Source organism: Biomphalaria glabrata, chromosome 12, assembly GCF_947242115.1.
Source record: "Biomphalaria glabrata chromosome 12, xgBioGlab47.1, whole genome shotgun sequence".
Taxonomy (NCBI): domain Eukaryota; kingdom Metazoa; phylum Mollusca; class Gastropoda; family Planorbidae; genus Biomphalaria; species Biomphalaria glabrata.
In genome coordinates this window covers 5913274-5939307 of record NC_074722.1, presented here as the reverse complement: position 1 = coordinate 5939307, position 26034 = coordinate 5913274, and the positions used below count along the sequence as shown (strand labels likewise).

General features: G+C 38.8%; 3 protein-coding genes across 3 annotated transcripts in view; 2 read left to right on the top strand and 1 right to left on the bottom strand.

Annotated features, from left to right (window-relative positions):
* LOC106074487 (uncharacterized) overlaps nucleotides 1-26034 on the bottom strand; it is a 139243-nt gene that overhangs the window by 86237 nt on the left and 26972 nt on the right. The gene's annotated exons all lie outside the window — the stretch shown is intronic.
* Nucleotides 10722-26034, top strand: part of LOC106051606 (uncharacterized) — a 21503-nt gene continuing 6190 nt past the window's right edge. Inside the window, exons 1-2 of the mRNA XM_056006735.1 lie at nucleotides 10722-11071; nucleotides 15468-18509. Of these exons, the coding sequence (XP_055862710.1) occupies nucleotides 15470-18509 (3040 nt within the window). The 5' untranslated portion in view covers nucleotides 10722-11071; nucleotides 15468-15469. The remainder of the gene's footprint in view (nucleotides 11072-15467; nucleotides 18510-26034) is intronic.
* LOC106076700 (toll-like receptor 4) overlaps nucleotides 19806-26034 on the top strand; it is a 25680-nt gene continuing 19451 nt past the window's right edge. The window contains exon 1 of the mRNA XM_056006445.1: nucleotides 19806-23596. The gene's annotated coding sequence lies outside the window, so the exon portion shown is untranslated. The remainder of the gene's footprint in view (nucleotides 23597-26034) is intronic.

The following is a 26034-nucleotide window of genomic DNA, read 5'->3' as shown; positions in this document are numbered from 1 at the left end:
GAGGATCATCATCTTTTTTTGAAGTAACGTCCGTTTTATATAAGATAAGATAAGATAAGTAAGTAGCTGGTACACGTTTACAACGACTCCGAATATGTAAGTCACATATTCAGGAAGAATTCGAATCTTAGCCCTCTCTCCAATCTTACATAGAAACGCATTTTCCTGAACACCTTATCACACTTACCTAAACACACCTAAACACACCTATAGACACCTGTTCCCTTACATAGAGACGTCTATTACCTTACATAGATACTCCTTCCTTACCTAGACACGTCTATTCCCTTACATAGATACTCCTTCCTTACCCAGACACGCCTATTCCCTTACCTCAGCGGTTCTCAACCTTTTAAGCTCGGCGACCCCTTTTTACAATCCCCACTCTGCCGCGACCCCCCCCCCCTCGCACACACACACAGCAATATAGGAGTAGACAAAAACAATAAACTTTTTCGATGGTCTTTGGCGACCCCTGGCAAATCTACAATCGACCCCCAAAGGGGTCGCGACCCACAGGTTGAGAACCCCTGCCTTACCTAGAGTCGACCTGGACACGCCTATTCCCAATGAACATATTGAAACATTGTCATATTTACATATGACAATTTAAAAAAAAAAAATTAAAAAAAAAAAAAAAAAAAAACAAGCCACCAAAGGTCTTAATTAAAGGGAAACTCCGATGGTTTTGACAATTTTTGATATAATATATGTTTAGATCTACAGATAATGAATATATATATATATATATATATATATATATATTTGTTTTTATTTGCAATAATAACCTAGTAATAGATATGTTTCTGACGTAATTTTCCTGCGCATCCAAAACGGTCACTTTCACCGGGTTTCTGTGACGTCACACTAGCCTATTAATTTAATCTATTGACTTACTGTATAACGGAAAACCATACAGTAACGTTTACATTCTCGTAAAAGAAATATATATTCGTCTAAGCAGTTAACTAGATCTTGTAAGCAAAGAAATAAATGCGTGTTAAAGTATATTTACATGCTTGACTAACTACGGCAGTGTGTATCTTCTCGCCTGACCACTCAACACACAACAAACACTATCGCTTGGTTGTCTTGTCATGACTGACTACACGTAGTCTAGACTAGCCTTACACTGACCAGTTTGTTCGAATCAGTCAGACCTGCGATCTATTTACTTCTTGGGACAGGGAGGGGCTTAGATGAAAATGTTACTTTATTTCTCGAGTTGGTTGTCCTAATACTTTTAAATGTATCTATCTATATATAACTGTACGCTTGACTAGGCCGCCAATAAGACTTACAGCCTAACAGCTACTGTAAGAATGAAGCGATACGATTGGTCAAATCTAGTTTCCCTTTCAGTATTGTTGAGGGAAGTGACGTATGCTAACCTAAAAAAAAATCTCATAGAACCCCGTTTTTTTGGATATGTCAAGAATTTACTGTCTAGTTTATTAAATATAAATGTTTCTAAGCATTTAAATAAAAAATGGTAAAATGTTTACCATTACAACTTTTTACTTAGAATTTAAATATCTCAATAACTCAAATTTGAAAAACCATCGGAGTTTCCCTTTAAGCTAGATGTCTGGTGATTCCTTCCATTCACACAGTAAAGTTCAATTATCATATATGGTGTTAAATATTACAAATATTATATATCAGATATTATTTATTTCAAATATCACTTATAAAAAAACACCCTCTGGGCCAGAATTGTGAGATTTTATCATCACAAAGGAGATACAAGACATGGAAGATACAGTTTACAAAAAAACAGACACAAAAACTCCTCTGTTCCCGGGCAATCAAACTGAGCCAACCATTGAAATGAATGGATCTAGCTGATGGCAACACTTCACATGTTACGTTGGAGTAAAACTAGTGGGAACGTTTTTTTTTTTGTTTCTATAGTTAAAATGTATTTTTTATTGCACAAAGTGCAAGACAAATTTCCTCATGGATAATAATAAATATTATTATTTATTATTATAAAATTGTAACATTAAATATCACAAAAATATTAATTGAAGATAGTGGCGAGGTAGTGGAACACGAATATGTTGTTTTTTGTTACTTTTCAGTTGGCATGCTAGACATCAACCTGGATAAACTATTTGGTGCTCAGACCTACTTGATTCATTCGAACCACACGAGGATACACCTTGTGTCTTGATTCATTCGAACCACACGAGGATACACCTTGTGTCTTGATTCATTCGAACCACACGAGGATGCACCTTGTGTCTTGATTCATTCGAACCACACGAGGATACACCTTGTCTCTTGATTCATTCGAACCACACGAGGATACACCTTGTGTCTTGATTCATTCAAACCACACGAGGATACACCTTGTGTCTTGATTCATTCGAACCACACGAGGATACACCTTGTGTCTTGAATCATTCAAACCACACGAGAATGCACCTTGTGTCTTGAATCATTCGAACCACACGAGAATGCACCTTGTGTCTTGAATCATTCAAACCACACGAGAATGCACCTTGTGTCTTGAATCATTCAAACCACACGAGAATGCACCTTGTGTCTTGAATCATTCAAACCACACGAGAATGCACCTTGTGTCTTGAATCATTCAAACCACACGAGAATGCACCTTGTGTCTTGAATCATTCAAACCACACGAGAATGCACCTTGTGCCTTGATTCATTCGAACCACACGAGAATACACCTTGTGTCTTGATTCATTCGAACCACACGAGGATACACCTTGTGTCTTGATTCATTCGAACCACACGAGGATACACCTTGTCTCTTGATTCATTCGAACCACACGAGGATACACCTTGTGTCTTGAATAGTGCGAGTGCAATTTTCTCCATTCTAATATTTTTTAGACTATCCGTATTCACTTCATATTAATACTTGAGCCCGAGACAGTTCCATTGACTCCACAGTGTATTTTGTATGGACTCCACCTCAACCCCCTTCCCTCACCCCCACCTCTGGCTCTACCCCCCCCCCCGGTCTTCTATTTTCAATGAAAGTATTCCCAACTGAATCCATTATCACCTCCACTTCAAAAACCGGTGACATCATGACAGTCTTTCGGATAACATCATTATGAGAACGCAAAGATCGATGACGCCATTGCATGAAATCCGTTACACTCCAGTGGACTCCAAGACTCATCTGCAAGTGGTTCGGGAATTTTTTAAAAATTTAGGAAGGAAATAAAAGAGAAGGTAAATGCCAATCTGGCCAGAAACTTGACAACCTGGCCAGTTTGACATGGTTCTGGCCAGATACATTACTCCTTACTTAGATACAGACAAAAAAATTTAAAGTATAAAAACTTAACAAAATAAAGTAATTTAAAAAAAAATGTTAGCTTAATTCATTTTGAATATACAACAACAACAACAACACTAGATGCTTACGAAAGATAAATACAACTAATACTTTGGTTTACAAAATAAATAAAAAATATTGAAGATTTGTTTATGTAGAGGCCAATCTTTAAATAGTAAGCTTTTTGGTATATCCGCTATGCAGAATGCGGAGATGTTGATAACCGAACTATTTCACTCAATCATATGGATGTACTACTGTTTCTAACATGGGCGTAGCCAGGATTTTTTTTCGGGGGGGGGGGGGTTTGGGGGGGGTAAATTTTTTTCTTCCCCCCCCCGACCCCCCCCCCCCCGGCGAAAAAAAAATTATATGTATTTATGTGTGTGTGTGTGTACATAATCTTTATTACATTCTGACCCTTCATTATTTCGGAAGACGTTTATTGTGCCCTAGAATAGGTTCTTCCATGAGTTAGTGAAAAAATTGTAAATTCCCCGACATTACTAGCAAAGGGGTCTGGGGGAGCGCTAGAAGCTCCCCCAGCGCGGGGCGAAGCCCCGCCGCCAAGCACTATTTCTGATATTGAAAACCAACAAAATGCATATTCTGAGGTATCTACAGTGCATTTTCCTGCTATTAAAAAGTTCTATTTAAAAAACCTATTGTGCTATTCTTACTGACTTAGGCCCTCCCTCGTCGTTCGGCGCATTTGCCATCAAGCTGTTTCCATAAAATTGTGAACTCCCCGCCATTATTAGCAAAGGGGTCTGGGGGAGCGCTAGGAGCTCCCCTAGCGCGGGGGGAAGCCCCGCCGCCAAGCACCATTTCTGGTATTGAAAGCCAACAAAATGCATATTCTGAGGTATCTACAGTCCATTTTAATGCTATTAAAAAGTTTTATTTCAAAAACCTAATGTGCTATTCTTACTGACTTAGATCCTCCCACGCCGTTCGGAGCATTTGACGTCAAGCAGTTTCCATAAAAATCTGTCACTGGTAATGTCTGAAGCCTCTTCCCACCTACCATGAGGACCTCCATGAATGAGTGGCGTCAAGTTGTACTAGGATATCATTGCAACTCTTCTTATGCGTAATTCATTTTGTCGGAGAACATGTCCCGCAAACCTCATGCGTCCTCTCACAATCTTACTAAGGGGTCGACTCCCAGTTCGGCATAGGATTTCCTTGATTTAGATCCGATCTCTATAACTGACTCCTGAAATCTGTCTTAGCCATCTTTGTTGAGCTATATTTAGTGTTTTTCGATTTCGGTAGATGACTATTCACTGCAGTTTATTAATGGAGCCCTGCCACTGGTAAAAATGTGTAACCTCTCTTGAATACGCTCTTAGAATTAAGTGACTGTAGTTGCTTTAGATTTTATATTGAAAAGAGAAGTTTTATCGTCAAAATCTTCTGTTGGGGGTTTTCCACCTCAAAATGCTCTGTAGGGGGATCTTAGACTCAAAACCATCTGGAGGGGTTGTAAACTTTAAAAAAAAAGCCATCTGTAGAAGAAACACAAAACCCCCGATTGGCTTGGCTACGCTCAAATAATTTTAGTGTGTAATTTGCTTTTTTTTTATATTGAAGATGTATTTTTAGCACCAAACCCCTCTGAATGGGGGTTTAAACTCAAAACCCCATTCGGCAACGCTCATAGCATTTTAAGTGCGTAATTTGCTTTTTTTATTACACTGAAGATGGCGGGGGGTTTAAACTCAAAACCCCTTTGACTACGCTCATAGATTTTAGAGTGAGTAATTTTCTTTTATTTATATTGAAGAGGTACTTTTTAGCTTCAAACTCCACTGGAGGGGAGTTTAAACTCAAAACCCCATAGACTACATTCATAACATTTTTAGTGTATAATTTGCTTTTTTTTTATTATTAAAAAGAGGTATTTTTTTCCTTCAAACCCCACTGAAGTGGGGTTTAAACTCAAAACTGAGTCGAAACCCATTTAGCTACGCTCATAACATTTTGAGTGCGTAAATAGCTTTTTTTTATATTAAAGAGGGGGTTTATCGTAAATTTTAGACGGGGTTTTAAAATCAAAATCTTCCTTAACTGTGCTCTTGGAATTAGGGGATTTTCGTTTGCATTTTTTTTTTGTTTTGTTTTATAGAAGAGTGGGAGTTAACTGCAAAAACCCCAGGTAGGGGGTTTAAAACTCAAAATCCCTGGTAGGGGGTTTTAAACTCAAAACCCTTAGTAGGGGTTTTTAAACTCGAACCGCTCTGGTAGGGGTTTTAAACTCGAACCCCCCTGGTAGGGGTTTTTAAACTCGAACCCCCCTGGTAGGGGTTTTTAAACTCGAACCCCCCTGGTAGGGGGTTTTAAACTCAAAACCCCTTTGGTTATGCTAGGGCAAGTGATGGTTTAGTATTAAAATCTCACCTAAAATAAACAAAATCAAAGCAAAAAATCAGTCACTAAATTCCGACTCCCCCCCCCAAGGGGGGGGGATTTCATTTCGGGGGGGGGGGGGGTTGAACCCCAAGAACCCCCCCCCCTGGCTACGCCCATAGTTTCTAACCACTCTCCCAAGCATAACCCTAACCATAACCATTGTCTAAGTTAGATAAGCCATACAGCTTGTGCTCATTACATTCCAATAATGTAGAGTAGATTTCGATGAAACGATTAGGTGCGCAGGTGGTTGGTTTTTTTTCTTTTTGATCCCTAGTGTGCGTGCGTGCGTCTGTGTGTGTGTGTGAAGCATGTTGACTTGATATTTTGACAGTTTATAAATTCATTCAAATGAACTCACCCGTGTATAGCAAACTATAAATAGATCTACCGCGTTCAACGCGTCTTCGTTTTCCCAGGAAATGTTCACAGCATGAAGAGGTCATTGTCGTGATTCTCTTTCTCTAGTCTACTCCAAATACTATCCCTCCCCCCCCCCCCCAGCATATAAACTTGTCATTTGTTTTTCTTTGGTTTCATCTGTTTTCGCCTAATAATCTTTGCGGTATGCACGACTCGGGTTGTATACAAACTTGTAAGCAGGTATATGTCTTGTGTGTGTGTGTGTGTGTGTGTGTGTGTGTGTGAGTAATGAATTGTTGTTTACTCTTCAAGTATAAACCAGGCTGAAATGGTTTTCAAAAGCAGTGACTCGGTGATATTTTGGTAATGATAGAGCACTTCGTGACGTCAATAAATAAATCATATCAACAACAAAAAACAACAACAAAAAGTAGGAAGGGCAAACAAGAGAACACGAAATAGTTTGTTCTGATGATTTGTTTCGTTTGATCTACTTTTCTCTCTCACCCCGGGTGATGACAAACTTTTGAGATTTATCTATAGCACTATTCAATTGAAAAGTGTTTTTTTTTCATGTTTCTGAGAAAAAGTCGATATCGATTTTCAAATTAGTGTAATTAATATCCTAACATCCTCATTTCATGAGAAGGAACTAAATCTGAACCGCACTTGCAGAACTAATTAACAATATGGAAAGACCAAGGCATAGCCCTTGACACCAAAATCAGATTGATGCTCTCGCTGGTCATGGCCACATTCTTACATGCTTGAGAATCTTGGACACCGACTGGAGAACTAGAGAGGAGGATCCTAGCAATGGAATTGAGATGCTACAGAATGTATCCCATACACAATGACCGCATCACTAACGAAGACATCAGAAACGGGATTAATACAGGGATGATCGGCTAACTAGTGCCAAGAAATGTAAACTAAAAACTATATTCCCATATTACATGCCAAGACCATCCTACAGGGAACAGGACCAGGAAAAAGAAGAAGACACAGACATAGAAAGCGATGGAAAGACAAACATGAAAGAATGGACGGTCCTGTCGTTGAAAGAGGTTCTATCCAAGGCAAAAGACAGAGAGGAGTGGAGAAAGACGGTCGACAGAATGTGTGGTGCCCCAACGGTCAGACAGATTAAGATGAAGGTGATCCTGACATGAATTTTCAAGCTTCATAAAATTCTCAGAAATGAAGATTATTACATTCTAAATTCCAAGCAAAACCTTCTGATGACGGCAGAGAATGACAGCGGATGGGCTTTGAGATCGGCACCATCGTCACGACATAGTTCCGAAACTTGAACCACACGTCCAGACAGCCTTCGATAAAACTATTCACAGCAACACAGAGAAAAAAAAAAGAATTACAAGTGATGCCCCACAGGCCCCCCAAAAAAGTACGTTCTCATATCCTCTAACCAAGCGTTTTCCTGCATTATGAGCTGCACCAATTCATTGTCCTGGCGTCTACAGCGCACTAGTTCTCACAGTATTAAGAGAGTAAGTCAAATTAGGTTACAGTCACAAGGGGTGGGACTGAACTGTGAGAATCAGTAGAGCGTGAGCATGTTTGATAAGCTTAATTGTCGTAATATTATCATCGAGTTCAACAGGACGTCGTCTAGCAGCCATGTTTTGTTCTCGATAAAGACGCCATCAGAACGTCTTCGAGACCATTCAGGAGTACGAAAGACGGGTCGACGAGAATCGCATTGGCGAAGGCGCATTAAAGTGTCTTCTTCAGAGCATTTTGAATCGATCCACAGTTTGAGAAACACTGGTCTAGCATCAGCATCTCCTTTAGCTAGCAACAGATTCAACAACTCCACAGCCACACATAAGCAAAAAACTATTAAGCTAAAATGTACCTAAGAATATCTAGAAGAGGAAGTAATTCGGGCATTGAAATACTTTGGGGATTGTTGTTTTCTGTATTCATGTAGACACTTCCACCCTTGACCTTTGAACCTACTTGATGTTATGTTTATTTCCATTTGGCTGCAAGACACTAAACAACACATGCTCGCACTTCTCAACCCGGCTGTGGCTTGAAAGTGAAAGTAGACTTCATTCATCACGTGATCGTAGACGGGTGGGAAACTAAAAATTAGGAACTAAAAAAAGCCTCGTTCAATGGGACTGTTTGTTGTACGGAGTGACGATGACACGAGCTGGTAAGTGGGTCAGGCGAGAGCACCTAGCCAAGCTTTTTAAAGACAATGATGTTGTTTATATTTGTTACTCAAGGGGTCGGGGGTTCCAAATCTTTTAAAATGTCAAAATATTTTCCTAGCTCCCTCTTGTACCCTAAAAAAAAAAAAAAAGCTTATCTAAGTAAAGAGCTCTGCACTTACAAATCTAATGTATGTTATTTCCCTTATTCGATATCAAACAAAATTATTAATTACCAAAACAATTGATTGACTAATTCTTTTGTTAGTTTAAAGTTTCAACTTGATCCGAGAATGGGTGTTGGAGAAATTACATGTTCAATTACCTAAGGGGACTAATGAGCTAGCCCCAGTGTTCAAAATACTCTTTCAGGCTTCACTTAACCAGGGCAGAGTACCAAAGGACTGGAAAGAAGCTAATGTCACCCCCCTATTTAAAAAGGAGAAAAATCTGACCCAGGAAACTACAGACCAGTATCACTTACCAGCATCACATGTAAAATCCTAGAACACATAATATGTAGCAACATCATAAACCACTTAGACAAACATAATGTCCTCACACCATACCAACATGGCTTTAGGAAATATAGATCATGTGAAACACAACTAATAGGACTAATTGATGATTTTTCAAAAGGTTTAGATAATAGTGAACAAATAGATGCTATCTTACTAGATTTTTCTAAGGCTTTTGACAAGGTTCACCACCATAGTTTGCTTAAAAAATTAAAATATTTCGGCATTAATGGTCCACTGCATCAGTGGATTAAAGACTTTCTGATAGGGAGAGAACAAACTGTAATAATAAATGGTTCTAAATCAACACCGATAACAGTAAACTCAGGTGTACCTGAAGGAACAGTCTTGGGTCCACTACTATTTTTAATTTACATAAATGATTTACCAAATTGCATTACTTCAGGAACAAAAGTCAGATTATTTGCAGACTATTGCATAATATATAGAACAATAAAAACAACACAAGACACAGATATTTTACAAAGAGAATTAGATGAATTACAGAAATGGGAATCAAATTGGAGCATGTCTTTCCACCCAGAAAAATGTCAGTTGTTAAGAGTAACAAAAAACTAAAACAAATTAATTCCACTTATCTTATTCATGACAAACCAGTAACACAGACTAAAAACGCAAAATACCTAGGTGTTATAATAAATGAAAAACTGTCATGGAATCCACATATTGATGAAACTACAAAAAAATCAAACAAAGCATTAGGATTTATTAAAAGAAATTTCTATAAATCAAATAAGAAAATAAAACTAAAATGTTATTTAACCTTGGTTAGGCCAATAATAGAATATGCATCCTCTGTTTGGGACCCCTCAACTCAAGAAAACATTAAGAAACTAGAACAGATACAAAATAGAGCAGTGCGATTCATAACAAACGAATATTCACATTTGACTAGAGTAACACCTTTAGTAAAATCACTAAATTTAGAAAGCCTTCAGGACAGAAGGCTCAAAAGTAAAGTAGCAATTATACATAAAACACTGAACCATAATCTTCAAATACAAAAACAAAATTTAATAAAATACTCTGAAAGACACAAAGATAAAGGCACATTCCTCGTCCCATATGCTAGGACAAATTTGTACAAATACTCCTTCTTCCCTAGTGCTATTAGAGCATGGAATGGGTTGCCTGAGCTAGCCAGGAAAACCAGTGACTTGGCAGAATTTAAGTCATTGGTTAATATGCATGACTAAATGCATGACGCGTAGGACGTAATCATCTTCTTTTTTGAAGTAACGTCTGTATTATATAAGATAAGATAAGACAAAACCCTATATATTTAGCCGTATCTGTGAATATTAAAGTATAAATTTCTCTTTGTTGGTATCAAGCAAAATAATTAATTACCAGTATTTAATTGACTAATTGGTTAACGTTTTATTTTTATTGATACCCGTCTTGTCTTTACCAACTAATAATTGTGCAAAGTTTCAACTTGATCCGAGAATGAATGTGGGAGAAATGACGTGTACAAACTTTTTACCAGACAGAGTGAGTTGATAAAAGCTTTGTAGAAAAAAAAATATTTTCCCGGGTGAGAACCCCCACCCCTCATACATCACAGCGCTACAGAGGACATACAATTATAAAATAATTTCTCAAGTAGAAATACCTACACCAGACATTAATTATATGGCTCAGAATTTGACAGTTAAATAATAGATCAAAATCTTAGTAGTTGGGCAGCTACTATGCTTATTTTTTAAAAAGTGAGTCACACATGTCAAGACCTTGAAAAGTAACTATCACCTGGCAAATGTGTAATTGCCAACACGGAATGATGTCAGAAAATGTCAAAAGGTTCCATTGCCAATTAGGCTGCACCAGCAGACAAAACATATTGAAACAGATTCGTGTGTAGGTAAGTGTATGGGGAACTAACTTGATTGGTCTCCGCGAGGTCAAGGTCTTATCTTGTCAAAGACAAGTTGTAGCCATCCGGAGGGAAATTCTTTTCTTTTTTTAGTGTGCATGTGTAAGAGTTAGTAACACTTGCGATGACACACTAGTCACGTGACAACATGCCTTCTGAAAAGCATGTAAATAAAATAATACACAAGGACTCAAGTCATCATGCAATAGTGATCTCACTTGTAGAGACAACTGGCCACAGTGACATTGTATCGGCTGGTAGAGATTCACAACAGTGTCGGCAATCTCCTGCCAAGGGCGATAAGTTCGAGGAGACGCTGTTGAATGTGTGAAACAAAGACGTTGTGTGTGTGGATTTGGAAGAATTATTCCTAACTCCAGTTAAGTTGTTTTTTTTTTAAACTATTCTACAAGCACTTTAATAGTTATGTTTGTAAGATTAAAAATAAAGTAGTAATTATTCATAAAACACTGAACCATATTCTTCAAATTAAAAAAAAAAAACAACTAATAAAATACTCAGAAAGAGACAGGAGCAATCATTACCACCAAATGCTAGGTACAGGTATGTCAAACAATGCGTTCGCGGGAAGCATGCGGCCCGCCGCCACTTTGAAATTTGCCCGCTAGGCTACCTCAGGAATTATCAAATAATGTTAAATCCATAGACATAAATAAATATAGACTGGCCGATTAAAGAGTTTTATTAAACGAAAATGTGTGACTTGCAATTTTGTGTAGGCCTACTTTATTATACAGCAGTGTAGTTTTGTTTAATCTCTAAGACTGAAGATCTTACAACTTTTCAGAATTTGGAAATCCGACAACAACAGATATACATGTTTTTAAGTTTAATGAAGTTATTTCCTTTTTCTAGTCTATATTTATTTATGTCTATGGTTAAATCATTAAGCGTTTAACAGTCACCACTCATTTTCAGATAAAATATTTACTGCTAAACGAAACAATCAACTTTGTTGGACTTATTAAGTATTCTTTGATGATCAGATTTTTGGAAACAAATAATTTTGAATAATGTATTTTTATCACATCATAAATAAGCCAATAGTGTTAGAAGACAATGTACATTATACTGTTTACTGACAATTTAGTTTAATAGATCGTTTCAAGAAAGATGAGAGTTACATTATTTCTGCACATCGGTATTCACTGCATTAGATTGCCCAAAGAGTAGAATGTCAAACGACATTACGCTAATCACAAAAAGGTGTATGATGCTTACACCTGGACAATGAGGGATGACAAGCTACTTGAATTGAAAAATAGCTTAAAAAGGCAACAAACAGTACTTGTTAAACTGAACAACGAGAGTGAGTCTGCAGCGAAAGCCCGCTACATTTTGTCAAACTTAATTGCAAGCCATAGCAAATAATTTAGAGAAGGTGATTTTATTAAGAAGTGTGTCATTAAAGCTGCGGAAGTAATTTGTCCAGAAAAGGTGAAAACATTCAAAGAAATAGCGTTAGGAACACTGTGGCAGATAGAATAAATGACATGTCCGTCAGATTGCGTGAACAATTAAAGAACAAAATAGTTGATTTTGGATTCTTTTCATTGGCTCTCGATGAGTCAACTGATGTAACGGGTGTAGCACAGTTGGCTATATTCATAAGGGCCTTTAAAAGGAATTTTGAGACATGAGGAATTACTTGAGCTCTGTTCTATGCCAAACACCACAACAAGCGAGGATGTTTTTGAGAAATTACAGGAGGAGATATTGCTGTACAATTTACCTTTGGCAAAGCCAGCTAGACTAGCAATTGATGGCGCACCAACCATGATTGTGGTTAGAAATTGTTTTAGTGCAAAGCTGCTTGCAAAAATAAGAGAGACTAATGCTAATTTTAAATTTGCTATTTATTGCTAATTTTCAGTGCACCAAGAAGCATTATGAGCAGATCAATTACAGTTACAACATGTGTTAAGACCAGTTTCAGTCGTTATCAGTTTTATTCGTGCCCGTGGTTCGAATCCTCGCCAATTTTCAATGTTTCTGGATGACCTTGGACACGAATTTGATTGTGTTCCCTACTACACAGAAGTCCGCTGGCTCTCCTGTCATAAAGAAGAGATTTTTTTTTGCCCTACGTAAGGAAATTGATTTTTTTTTCTGAACAAGAAAAGTGAACCTGATGAACTTTTCGAAACTGACGAATGGGTTCAGGATTTGGCATTCGCAGTTGATCTCACTGGTCACCTGCAAGGCTTGAATTTGAAACTTCAAGGTAAAGACAAAATTGTCACAAACGCGTGTGATGATGTGCAGTGCTTTCAATCAAAGTTATATATATATATAAGGCTAGTCTACGAGTTCGAAGATTAATGAGGTATGCAGTATTTCCCTTGGCAACGCAGCCCCAGCTGTGACCCATATATTTTGCCATATCCAGCGCAAGCATAAACATTGTCCGCCGGTGGTCGATTTAGCAAGCAAAGTTACGACTGTGGATAAACCAAATATCAAGAGAAAACCTTGTTCACTTCTCAACGTGTCATGAACTAAAAAGATTAAAATACGGCTGCAAGATTTGGTAGATATGCCCTACACCTGGAATCGTTAGTAGATGCTTTCAGTGACCGTTTTCGTGACTTCGTTTCATACGAATAAGAATTTTCGTTGTTTATATCTCCATTCTCATTTGATTCTGAAAATGCTGCTGATAATGTGCAACTAGAGCTGATAGAATAGCAGTCAGGTTCTTTGTTGAAATCGAAGTATATAGAAGTGACTGTGCCAAAATTTTACATTTATTTACCAGAACGGTACGTTGAATTGCGCCAATTCGCAGCCAGAATTCCTGCTATATTTGCAAGCAGGGAGTTCTTTTCCATAATGAAAGCTGCAAAAACACCTCACCATGTGAGATTATCTCATAAAAATTTGTCATCAGCAATGAAAGTGTCAGTGGCAAACAAACTTCAACCTGACATTAATAAAATTGTGTCCCAGAAAAGATTTCTAGCAACAGGACAACGAAAATAATGAGTAATCATAGTAATTTTTGAATGAACAAAATAGTTCTACAAATCTAGCTAACTAAGGGACAGGTAATCCATTCATTATTTATTCTACTGTTTGCTTCTAATTAAAAAAAAAACAACTAGTAGGCTATGTTTTCCAACTGATTTTTTGCCTGCGGCCTTTCAGGTCATAGTAAGTTTTTTTTATGTGGCCTATACACCTTAATGAGTTTGACATGCCTGTGATAGGGCAAATTTATACAAACACTCCCTCTTCCCTAGTGCTATCAGAGCATGGAATGGGCTGCCTGAGAATTTAAGTCATTGGTTAACATGCATGACAAGATTGACCTACGAAAACACGTGGGACGTAATCATTATCTTTTTTGAGGGAACGTCTGTACTTTATAAGATAAGATTCAAAATATTCACAGTACTTCCAACACACTTTGGCCTTTTATGATAAATTATGAGCGCAGAGCGGCATGAACATAATTATTCTAGTCGTACTCCTATCTCTTAAAAGATTTTCTGTATTTCAACCACACCCTGACCTTTGATGCATTTTTGCGCAGAATAGTATAGACATTCCTATATCAAATAGAAACCATAAAACTATATATATATACAAACTCCGTATTACAATAGATCTACTTATTTACATATGTTATTTCATTTATCAACAAGTATGAACAGAGGATTGAGGATACTATAAACACTGTAATAACATGGATGAGGGCTTAAAAACAAAGCCTTAACAGCACAATGACTAAGAAATTTTTTTTATTGAGGATGAAATGATCGGAGAGAGATGAAATGACCAAAATATGAAATGACCGGGGATGAAATGACCGGTCACTGTATTTATATGAATTAGTCCTAGTATAGGGAATAAGAACATGTGTTTATCTACAATACAAATTCCCTCAAAAGTTTGAAATGATTCCAACAAACATTTATACATCAAATGAACACATATTTACGTGAGTACTAGTTAAACAAAGATGGCTTGCTATCATGGGCGTAGCTGGGGGTGGGGGTGGGGGTTCAACCCCTTCCCCCCCCCCCCCAACTTACTGCTAGTGTATTCACAACATGCATTTGAAGAGGGTTTGGTAAAGTAAGATGAGGATAGAAGCTCTGGTGGAGCCAATATCTGCACTTGAACCTAACAGTATTATAAATGTTGTTGAATTTTTTTTTTTGTTTGTTTGCCAAAAGCTTCTATGCAATACTATGGATGGGGTTGTTCATGGTAATGTTTAATTTCTGTTTATAGTGGGAACCTGATAAGCATGTTAGGTCAATATTTAGTGGTTTTAATCAATTCATTTGCGGTAAACGATCATTTATGAACTGCAGGAACATCAAGTACGCCCCTTTTTTTATAGCTTAAACCATATCTGAATCCGGAGTGTACAATAGGTAAGTCTTTATTATTGAGATCTAGGTCTAGGTTTTAAGTTAGGCCTGTGTAGATAAGAGCATTAAGATTACTAACCCTAGAAAAAAATTAATCCGCACCCTCCCTGCCCAAAAAGGAAATAGACTGTGTGTGTCCAACTGATTTAAACGGGCTGGTCAGATAGACGTGCACATGTAGAAATAGTGTACTGTAGTGTGTAGTCGATGATATCAATACAAACTGCCTTGTTTTTTCATTGCGCATTATGCACTAGTGTTTAATGTATGTCCCCAACCCCCTTTCCCCACCCCACCCCTCGTAAAAAAAATCCTGGCTACGCCCATTCTTGCTATGACTTCAAATAGTTTTTTTTATCTCTTTGATTCCAGAGATGCTGAGATCTGCTATGGTACTGTGTGTCTTTGTCACATCCTTGCTCAGCTCTTTCAACGTCATGGATTTTTTTCCTCCGACCCCGGGAAACAATTCAGCTTCAGAATATGACAACGTTGTCACCATGTCCAGCAGCAAATCTTCCTCGCAAAGCTTCAAACATTATGAAACAGAAAATAGCGTATCTGAGAATTCAGAACAGGATGTATACAATGTAAGGGAGATCATTTATAACTTTCAATATCTAGATGCCCGCAGTTGTCCCCCTTGTATCTGTTACCAAAGGAAAGACAACATTGTCGATGCTGACTGCTCTAATAGGCAATTTCTGAGAATGCCCACTGAACTTCCGGTTACCATTAAGACACTCAATATGTCCCTGAACCGTATGGTGGAGCTAAACACATCCAACTTAACGAAGTATTCACAACTCGGCTCTCTGATCCTAAGATCAAACCCACGGCTAATTAAGGTATCAGGTCAGTCACAGGAAAATATTTCCTCCGCGATGAGGACTTTGGATCTCAGTTACAATAACATTAGCACCATCGAGGACAGCAGCTTCCGGTGTTTTGTCAACCTGCAGGAACTAATGCTGAGTGGCAACAGTCTGATCGACATCTCGTCAGCCATGTTTGAAGGACTGGAGAATCTAAAAAGTTTGTCTCTCTCCCGAAACAAAATACGATTCTTGAATGTCAGCACTTTTGATAACCTCATCAATTTGGAAGTGTTAGACCTGAGTAGAAATCAACTGAACTACAACAACAGAAGTATGCCACACTTGGTGTTTGAAAAACTTGTACATCTACGACAGCTCTATTTGCAAGGCAATGTGAACAACAGGCAGCTGTATCCCAGCCTCTCGCTGTCTAGACTGAGTCAGCTTACAAGCTTATATATAGACGTCAATGTGGGTTCTAAACTGGGTCCTGAAGTGAAAACATTGACAAGATTGACAACTTTAGTCTTCGGTGGCCACACTGGCCACTGTGGGTTAAGAAATATCACTAAAGACTTTCTTGAGAACACTCCTTACCTCAGAACATTGATAATGTACGGTTGCAATCTCTACCATATAGACCCTACCGTTTTCTCCAGCGTAAAACTTCTTGAAACTTTAGAAATCAGCAAAACGAGAGCTACGTATGACCTGTATCAGGCTTTTGATGATTTGCGAGGTTTAATCAATTCTTCTCTGAAAATTCTGAAGTTGATTTCACTTTCTCAAAGTAATTATCTTTGTCGGGCTCTGACTAAAACGCACGCGGCCTATCTGCAGCATCTGGCACTAGAAGAACTGAATCTGTCTCAAAACAGAATCGCTCTGATCGGTAAAGACTTTGTGGAGCTCTTACCTAGAACGTTAAAGCGATTCGTTTTAATGGATAACAAACTGAGCAATAGAGTCTTCTCCTTGATCAGCCTCAGTCAACTGTCCGAAATGACAGAGATCTACCTTGACCGTCAGGATGACAGCTTACAGAGTTATCAGTTGACGGAGAATAATCGCGATGAAATCTATGATCAAAATCTGAGCTACATTTCATTGTTAGAGGAATATCATCTGGACAGCAACAAAAGCATACCAAAATTTGCAGCAAAGGAATCATTTCTTAGATTTAGCGATAGTGGTTTGTGTATAGATCCAGACCAATCATTTACTGCACATGATGATCCTCAAAGAGATGGACTGCCTCCCAAGCTAAGGCTAGTTCAAGCAACGCGCTTTTATTTCTTCGACACGTCACTGCTAAGAAGGAACTGGAGGCTTAACAATTCTCTGACTTCCATTTGCTTCACAAACAACTTTCTAGTCAGGTGGGGAGAATGGACACTTCCTTCCAAAATACAAAACGCAGACTTGAGCCACAATTACGCTATGAAACTCGCCGAAAGCTTCTTCCGCCCAAACAATTCTTTGATCTCTCTCAATATCAGCAACAATATTCTGGGCGAAAGTTTCGCGGCCTTGGATAGCGGGAAAGTATTTTCACGGCTGGGTTATCTGCGCTTTCTGGATATATCGATGAATCTCCTCTACAGGCTTCCTCGAGGTTTTCTGTCAGGCCTGAAGAGTTTGGAGGTTTTGCTGGCTACTAATAACAAACTTCAGGCGTTGAATCTCAGCCTCAGTCATATGTCCAGCGTTTGGCTAATGAACTTCAGTCAAAACTCTATTACCTGGATAGATAAAGTGACCCGTGATGACCTCGACTTTTTGGCGTTATCGAAAACGGTTTCACTGGACATTTCCTTTAACCCCTTGCCCTGCACGTGTGATGGAGTTGAAGTTTTAAACTGGATGGCCTTCACGAATGTCCGATTGGTCAACCAGATGTATCTGAAGTGTCAGACAAACACTGGGGAAATTGTCAGTTTTGGCGACCTGCTGGAAAGAGCGGAACAAGTCCAAAGAGCATGCGCATCAAAGGCGATCGTTTTGGTCATCTCCATCTCGTCTGCTGTGGTGGTCACCCTGATGGTCACACTGGCTCTCGTCTATCGCTTCAGGTGGAAACTTCGCTACCTTAGAAACATAGCTTTGGCCAAGTACGCTGGGTTTAAACCCAAGAAAGTTACGGGAAAGAAATTCCAGCACGACGCTTATATTCTATACGAGGATCAAACTATGAGCTTCGTTTTCAAGGACTTCATCCAGGAGCTAGAGGTCAAGCGGGGCCACAGGCTGCTTCTGGTGGACAGAGACATTATGCCTGGCACTTATATGACCACCGCCATTCTCAGTGCAGTCCAAAACAGTTACAAGACGATACCAGTGGTCAGTCCTTACTTCTTCGACGGCCTGTACTCCGAATACGCTGTCAAAATGGCCGTCATGGAGGAGATCTACGAGCCCCGGCCAGTCTTACACCTCTGCCTGTATCAGCCCACTGACCACGAGGGTATGTCCAAAGACCTCTTGTCCATTATGCAAAGAAACCATTACACAGAATTTCCACCAGACCCAGACATGAACGAAGAGTTGGTCAAACAATTCTGGGACCAGCTTTCTAATGTTATCCAACAAAGGGACTGAATTTGGGGGGGGGGGGGTTTGTGGTTGTTCTAGTTAGCTAATTTATTTAAACATTTTCATAATTAATTCATTTAGTGCCGTTCTATTTTTTTCTGCACTTAAAACTATATTATGAGAGGATTTTTTCAACCTTACCTAAATACTTATTGTAAATGTTGATACTATTTTGGTAATCTTTTTTTGAATAATAAAAGAAGCGTGTGAATGTCGAGGGCAGCATTTAAAATGTTATATTGATACATAACATGTACCTATATAAACATGGTTGGCTATTGGTTAACATTGTAAGAACCATTGTGACGCATCAGATTACTCACAGATTTTTTGGTTACGACTGACGTCCCTGGTAAGGGGCGTGGTGACTGTCCGGTGCGCGTGAAGTTTTCTTGTCGTGTTTAGAGATGTACGAATTAAGTTTGCATTGGGCGTCGTGTTTTGTTGTCAAGAATATTGTATGTGTGTTTTACGTCACGCTTGGTTCCCTGTAGTGTTCTTTTAGCGGAGTGGGGCGTCCTAACTGGAGATTCTTACTACTCTAATAGTTCCCACTGTTTCCCCGTTTTAACTTATCTTATCTTATATAATACAGACGTTACTTCAAAAACTGTACGTAAGTTCATAAATGTGTCAATCAGGTTGATATTTCAGTAAGGGTTAGGGTTAATGAAAGTTCTGTGATTTAGCGACATCCTTAGATCTAACTTATTCTTTGTTTAAGAGTGTTAGTCTTGGGATGGAGTGTGAGATTTTGAGATCACCCTTGGACTGGCCCTTGATTAGTTTGAGCCTTCCATCTCCGTGTTGTAGTAATTGGAGCTACTGGGCTGTGTGGCCGGAACAGAGTGTGCGTGCGTGAGGTGTGTTCATTTGTCAAATTAATACAGCATTAACTTGTATGATTTGTACATATTCTGAAAATTAACTATTTGTATTTAGTATTAAATGTTGTTATTGTTCAACGATCTTTGACCACTTATCTACAGTTCGGTTATTATGCAACTTGGTTTGCTGTTGTTCTTTAATACATTAGCCTGCCGATGTGGGGAGCCCGGTTCATTATATCATCCCCTAGCTAGACCCGTGAAACCCATCTTGACATTGGCTGAGTTGTCAAGCGCTTAGGGCAGGGGTTCTCAACCTGTGGGTCGTAACCCCTTTGGGGGTCGATTGACGATTAGCCAGGGGTCGCCTAAGACCATCGAAAATATGGATTGTTGTTGTCTATTCTTTTATTGCTGTATGTGTGTGTGGGGGGGGGGGTCGCGGCAGAGTGGGGGGGGGGGTTGTAAAAAAGGGGTCGCCGAGCATAAAAGGTTGAGAAGCGCTGGCTTAGGGTATCTGGTTCGAATCCCGGTGAAGACTGACATTTTGAATTTCAGCATTTTTGGTGAGCCCTTGATTCCAACAAACTCTAATGGGTAACTGACAATAGTCTGTGAAAGGTCAAGGCGACTGGTCATTGTGCTTGCGACATGACATAACCCATGGGCCACAGAAACAGATGACCTTATATCACCTGTCCCACAGATTTATCTAATCCTAAAAGGGAAAGGACGCTTAATCTATCTAGTATGATAAAGCGTCTATTACGTAAGTTATTTGCTAGTTCATATGCTTCCAGAGTCTAAATGACTTATTGGCTAGTTCATATGCTGCCAGTCCTAATGAGGTTTATGGAAGACATCTAGAGTAAAAACAAAAACAACTCAGCATGTGTATAATTCAGATAGCTAATCAGATTGGACATCGCATTTGCAACCTGGTGTGTGTGTGTGTTTGTCATTCGGCCAGCTCGTTCATTAAAAATGTCTAGATAGCTTTATGACGTTGCAATAATCCTCTTTGCCTCAAAACTACCTCACGCAAGCCAAATGAACTGAATCAATTAAAAAACAACCTTTTAATGGCCCAACGTACAAACAATCAAAACATGAACAGCGGAGCCCAGGCTGAACTGTAAGGATCTTCCAAGATGTTAAGTATTACAATGTGAGACCGATATTCTCTTTTATTTTTCGTATATCATGCATTGTAGTTTTATAGTCCACTAGTCGACCGGCGGCGTAGCATGTGTTTCCACACTTTTGGCATTAATCAACACCATCGAGTTTTAAGATATGCTCATCATAATGTTTAGTCCTAACTCTGTCCTGTATTGCTGGGACAAAACCTTCTGTTTCAGGGTAGAGATGACCTGCTTTGAGCATTTAGTCCTAACTCTGTCCTGTATTGCTGGGGCAGAGCCTTCTGTTTCGGGGTAGAGATGACCTGCTTTGAGCATTTAGTCCTAACTCTGTCCTGTATTGCTGGGGCAGAGCCTTCTGTTTCGGGGTAGAGATGACCTGCTTTGAGCATTTAGTCCTAACTCTGTCCTGTATTGCTGGGGCAGAGCCTTCTGTTTCAGGGTAGAGATGACCTGCTTTGAGCATTTAGTCCTAACTCTGTCCTGTATTGCTGGGGCAGAGCCTTCTGTTTCAGGGTAGAGATGACCTGCTTTGAGCATTTAGTCCTAACTCTGTCCTGTATTGCTGGGACAAAACCTTCTGTTTCAGGGTAGAGATGACCTGCTTTTAGCATTTAGTCCTAACTCTGTCCTGTATTGCTGGGACAGAGCCTTCTGTTTCAGGGTAGAGATGACCTGCTTTGAGCATTTAGTCCTAACTCTGTCCTGTATTGCTGGGACAGAGCCTTCTATTTCAGGGTAGAGATGACCTGCTTTGAGCATTTAGTCCTAACTCTGTCCTGTATTGCTGGGGCAGAGTCTTCTGTTTTAGGGTAGAGATGACCTGCTTTGAGCATTTAGTCCTAACTCTGTCCTGTATTGCTGGGACAGAGCCTTCTGTTTCAGGGTAGAGATGACCTGCTTTGAGCAATGCCTAGGAAGCAGCCTTATCAACCTTGACAATTTAGTGCCGGAAATTTTCCACAAAGTGCTTTTTCTTCCCATTGGTCCCGTGTCGTCTAAACCAATAACATTTTTTATTGGGTTCAGAAGAGTTGTTTCGGATTCGTATGACTATTGTATTATTATTATTATAATTAGGCTATAAATTACAATGATTTTTAGAAGATTAATGAGACATGCTGTCACCTACATATTTTCCCTCGTCCAGCGTAGACACAATGCTTATTTCGTATGCTAGGATTAATTCTTCTAAGTGCTTCCAAGTGATTATTATTCCCTAGTTCCATTAGAGCATGAAACGGGTTGCCTGAATCAGCCATGAAAACCTTAACAGACATTATATCTCTATCATGCACGACTAGATTAATAAATGTATATGCATAGGACATAATAGTGGATTTTTTAAAATTTATTGAAAGAACGTTTTTACATAAAGCGACTTAAAATCAGACTTAAACTCGAATAGCTAAGGGTCTTATCAAGACTAAATCCGGCCCTGTTTGCGGCATACAGAAATTAAAAGGAAAAAAAAAGATAATGCGTCCCGTGGTAGATTTGAATGTTCACATCACTCCTAGACCTAGTCGTCTGCGATTCATTTCCTGGTTAATTTGTAGGCTTCGTATCGATATAAATCAACTTACATGTTCAAGGGAGATAACAGGTTCATATATGTGTGTGGGGGGGAGGGGTATTTTAATCCAGGCCATTTTTTTTTGTAATGTTCATTTTTGTTTTCTTTCGCAAATTATTATATTAAATAATTATTTTTTTTTGCACATTATGTGTTTTTTTTTCTGCAATTAGTTTGAAGCAAGAGTTGGGATTTAGAATTAACTGCCCTTGTTAGGTAGTCCAGCGGTTTGTGCCACGAATTCCACTAATGTGGGAAATACATTTCTTAAGAAAATGGTTCTCTATTGAATTTCTATCTAAGACTTAGCCTAGAAGTAATTCTTAGGGGGAGGGTAATCTCTCAGAGTCATACTGCTGATAAGTGGAATGGACAAAAGTTAACTAACACTACATAGGCTTATGAGTTTCATAGAACTTTGTCTGGATTCTCTCAAATTGTGTGAATTTTTATTTAAAGAGGTAGTCAATAAAGTCAAGTAGTCTACGAAGTCAATAAAATCACTGTAGTCAATGAAAGTTAACATAGTCATGAAGTCGAGTAGTCAATGAAGTCAAGTAAATGAAAGTCAAAGTAGTAAATGATGTCAAAGTAATCGATGACGTCAAAGTAATCAGTGAGGTTAACGTAGTCGATGGAATCAAAGTGGTCAATGAACTCAAGTAGTAAATGTAGTAAAGTAACCAATAAAGTCAAAGTAGTCTTGAAGTCAATTGGTCAATAAAGTTAAGTTAATGAAATCAAAGTAATCAATGGAGGGGGAAAAGGTCAAAGTAGTCAATGGAGGGGAGGAAAGGTCAAAGTAGTCTACAAGGTCAAAGTAGTAAATGATGTATGTGAAAGTAGTCAATGAAATAGTATATCGGGTCAAAGTAATCAATGAGGTCAAAGTAGTCAATGAGGCTAAATTAATCAATGAGGTCAAAGTAATCAAAGATGTCAAACTAGTCAATTAAGTGAAATAAAGAATGAACGCAACAGTAACTTAAAGTCCCAGCAACCAAACACAGACAGACAAGCGGACAATTAACACAAAGGGGAAACTCCAGACAGCCCTGCGATTCAATTCATAATTTACACTTGACCTAACTTCAGTGACCTAGAATCTATGTCAACACATTGACCTGGAGACCAAACCTACTCTATTTCTAAACATACACTATTCAAATGTTGTTTCTCGAAACTATTAAAGCGCCTCTATCTTTGTGCCAGGAAGGACTAGTTCAGTATCAGCCAAGTGTGTACCTTGAAGTCCTCATTAAATGGCGAAGTCGTCACTGTGGACAAAAGCTTATTCGTGCAGGGAGGCATTCCTCTATGGCTAAGATCTGTTTGTTATTTATTTGTTGCGGAAAACGTTATGTTATGAAAATATGTAATTGGGGCACTGGGTTTTCCCGCTATTTTTCTAACATTTCGTCAGTGGTTTACAAACTTAGCAAGTCAAGGACAGGCTTTAAGCGCCTGCTCGTCAAAGACTGTTTGGATTTTTTACATTAATTGCGCGACGTCATGGTGTTTTTCATTAATGCCAGATCTGCCTAGAGTAAGTTGTTTTACTATTTTGAACATTAAATTGTTAAATTACTTGAACAGTCTACTTAAAATGTTATAGGCTCACTAAGAAACATTTTTATAGATTCTGTACTTGACCTACACCTTTCACCTATCCCTTGGTCTGTTGTACCGTTGGGGCACCACACAAGATCTGTTGACCGTCCTTCTTCATTCCTTTCTGTGTTTTGACTTGAACAGAATCTCTTTCAATGATAAGCCTGTCCATTCTTTTATGTTGTCTTCTCATCGCTTTCTCTGTCTGCCTCTTCTTCATTTTTCCGGGTATTGTTTCCTTAAGGAAAGTCTATACGAGCCCTGAGGACCTTGTGGCCGTATAGTTTTAGCTTGCGGGTTTTTTTTTGACAGTAGTTAACAGGTTATATTGGGGGCTCAATCGCTGCACAGTGCACTACTACTAACTCTAAGCTCTTCGTTTCTATGACATCTTTGTGATCCGTCGGGTCTGTCTGTAGACTGTAGCAGATCAATTCCATGGCTAGGATCTTCCTCTTTAGTTCTGCAGTCAGCGTCTTTGATCTGAACCCATATAAGAATGTGGCCAAGACCAGGGAGCACATCAGTCTGATTTCAGTGTCGTAATTTAGTAACTTCTGTATACTAATGATTGTATTATTTTATACGATGTACTATAGCCCAGTGTGGTCTAACGGGATGATGTTGGGTTCAGTGGCTTAGCGACATTCCAAAAAGACACTCCAATGTAGGTAACACCTTGGACATGTTCTAATTTCATGACTGTTAATTTCATGACAACTTATGACAAGGAGAGAATCTGTATGACATCGGAGTTCATCTTAAGAGTAATAAATATATCAGCAGCTCCTGTGGGCCCTGTAGTCATTGGCCCGGGGGGCAAAAAGCTTCTTTACGCCATGGTTGCAGCACCCTGGTTTCACTGGTTGGTTGTCATGGGTGTATGCGGCTGTTTATGGTGTTTATAATGTATGTGAAGTAACCATGAGGAAAGTAGGGCTGATGTTCTAGGTGTTTCTAATGAAACGCACCGCCCCCCCCCCCTTTAGTCAAAAGAGGCAAGGGCGAAACTGGTGAGTTTCTTTTTCAAGAGGCCAAACAAAAAAAAAACTTTCATTGTAGTTTTGAAACTATGTCTGATTATAAACCAAGGAAAAGGGTTAATATTTCCACTGAATAACAGATAAAAATAGTTATAACTTTTAAAATCTCTACCGTTTTTTGTGAGAGGCGTCTGCAGCTATATAAACTCTATATTTGAAACTTTTAAAGTAATTTCAAAACGTCTCCGCTACCCTGAATTTTTCCGACTTTATTTTGTAAGAATGGACGAGATTCTCCCGACTATCGCACATAGGTACATTGACAACTTTATGTGACAAAAATTAAATTGCACATAGATACATTGAAAACTTTGTGTGACAAAAATTAAATTGCACGTAGGTACATTGACAACTTTTTGTGACAAAAATTAAAATGCACATAGGTACACTGACGTCTTTGTTTGACAAAAATTAAATTGCACATAGGTATATTGACGTCTTTGTGTGACAAAAAAAAGTCTTTTGGCAAGACGTCTTAATTAATACGAAGATGATCCCACAACGAACACGCTCATTACGGTCCTGAGACGCACGTGCGCTCCACATGCCACGAATGTCACTTGCATAATAGTATTGACCAACGCTGCCTCCTTCTTTATTAGACTTAATGTGATCTTCGACTTTCAACAACTACAACAAAGACTAAGACAAAGACTAAGACTAAGACTGCTTTAGTGGTGTAATACAAAAAAAAGCACTTCGATATCGGCCTGTCACTTCCTTTTTAAATAACCATTTTTGACTTGTGCTCTTCTTACTATGAGGAAAATAAATTGAGTTCTAAAATTAAGAACACAGGAAAACACAGGCCCGGGACCCGCTGGAGGACCTTACATTGCTTCCCCAGACCCCGTTGCTGAATTTCCTTCTAAAAGACCCCACGGGTCCCCACTGTGAGAGCCTACAGCAGTCCCCAAGGTAGCCTGCTAGCTAAGAGAGGCGCAGAGAAAATTCTTCTTGATTAGGTGGGCGTCACTGGCAAAAGTTTGAGAAACACTGACTTTGAATCATGACATCTTATTAGGTTGCAATTTGTATATACCTCTATTCAAGTCACATCTTCATGGAGGGCGGAGGGTGGAACCTGGACACGGATCTCAAAAACGGCTCTAATTATTTTCCTAGAAATATAGTAGTTGGTGTATAAGGCTGAAACAAAAATTACAAAGTTGTATATAGAAGGTGCTGTCTTTTTTTAAAATATTTTTTATGTTTTCTCGTTAAAGGTAATCTCATTTCCGTTAGTTTCTTCATGAAGTTCAGGCCCTGGGCTTCTTACATTACCTTAAGTACGACCCTGTAAAGAATGTTCAAATTTCGTTCCCAACTT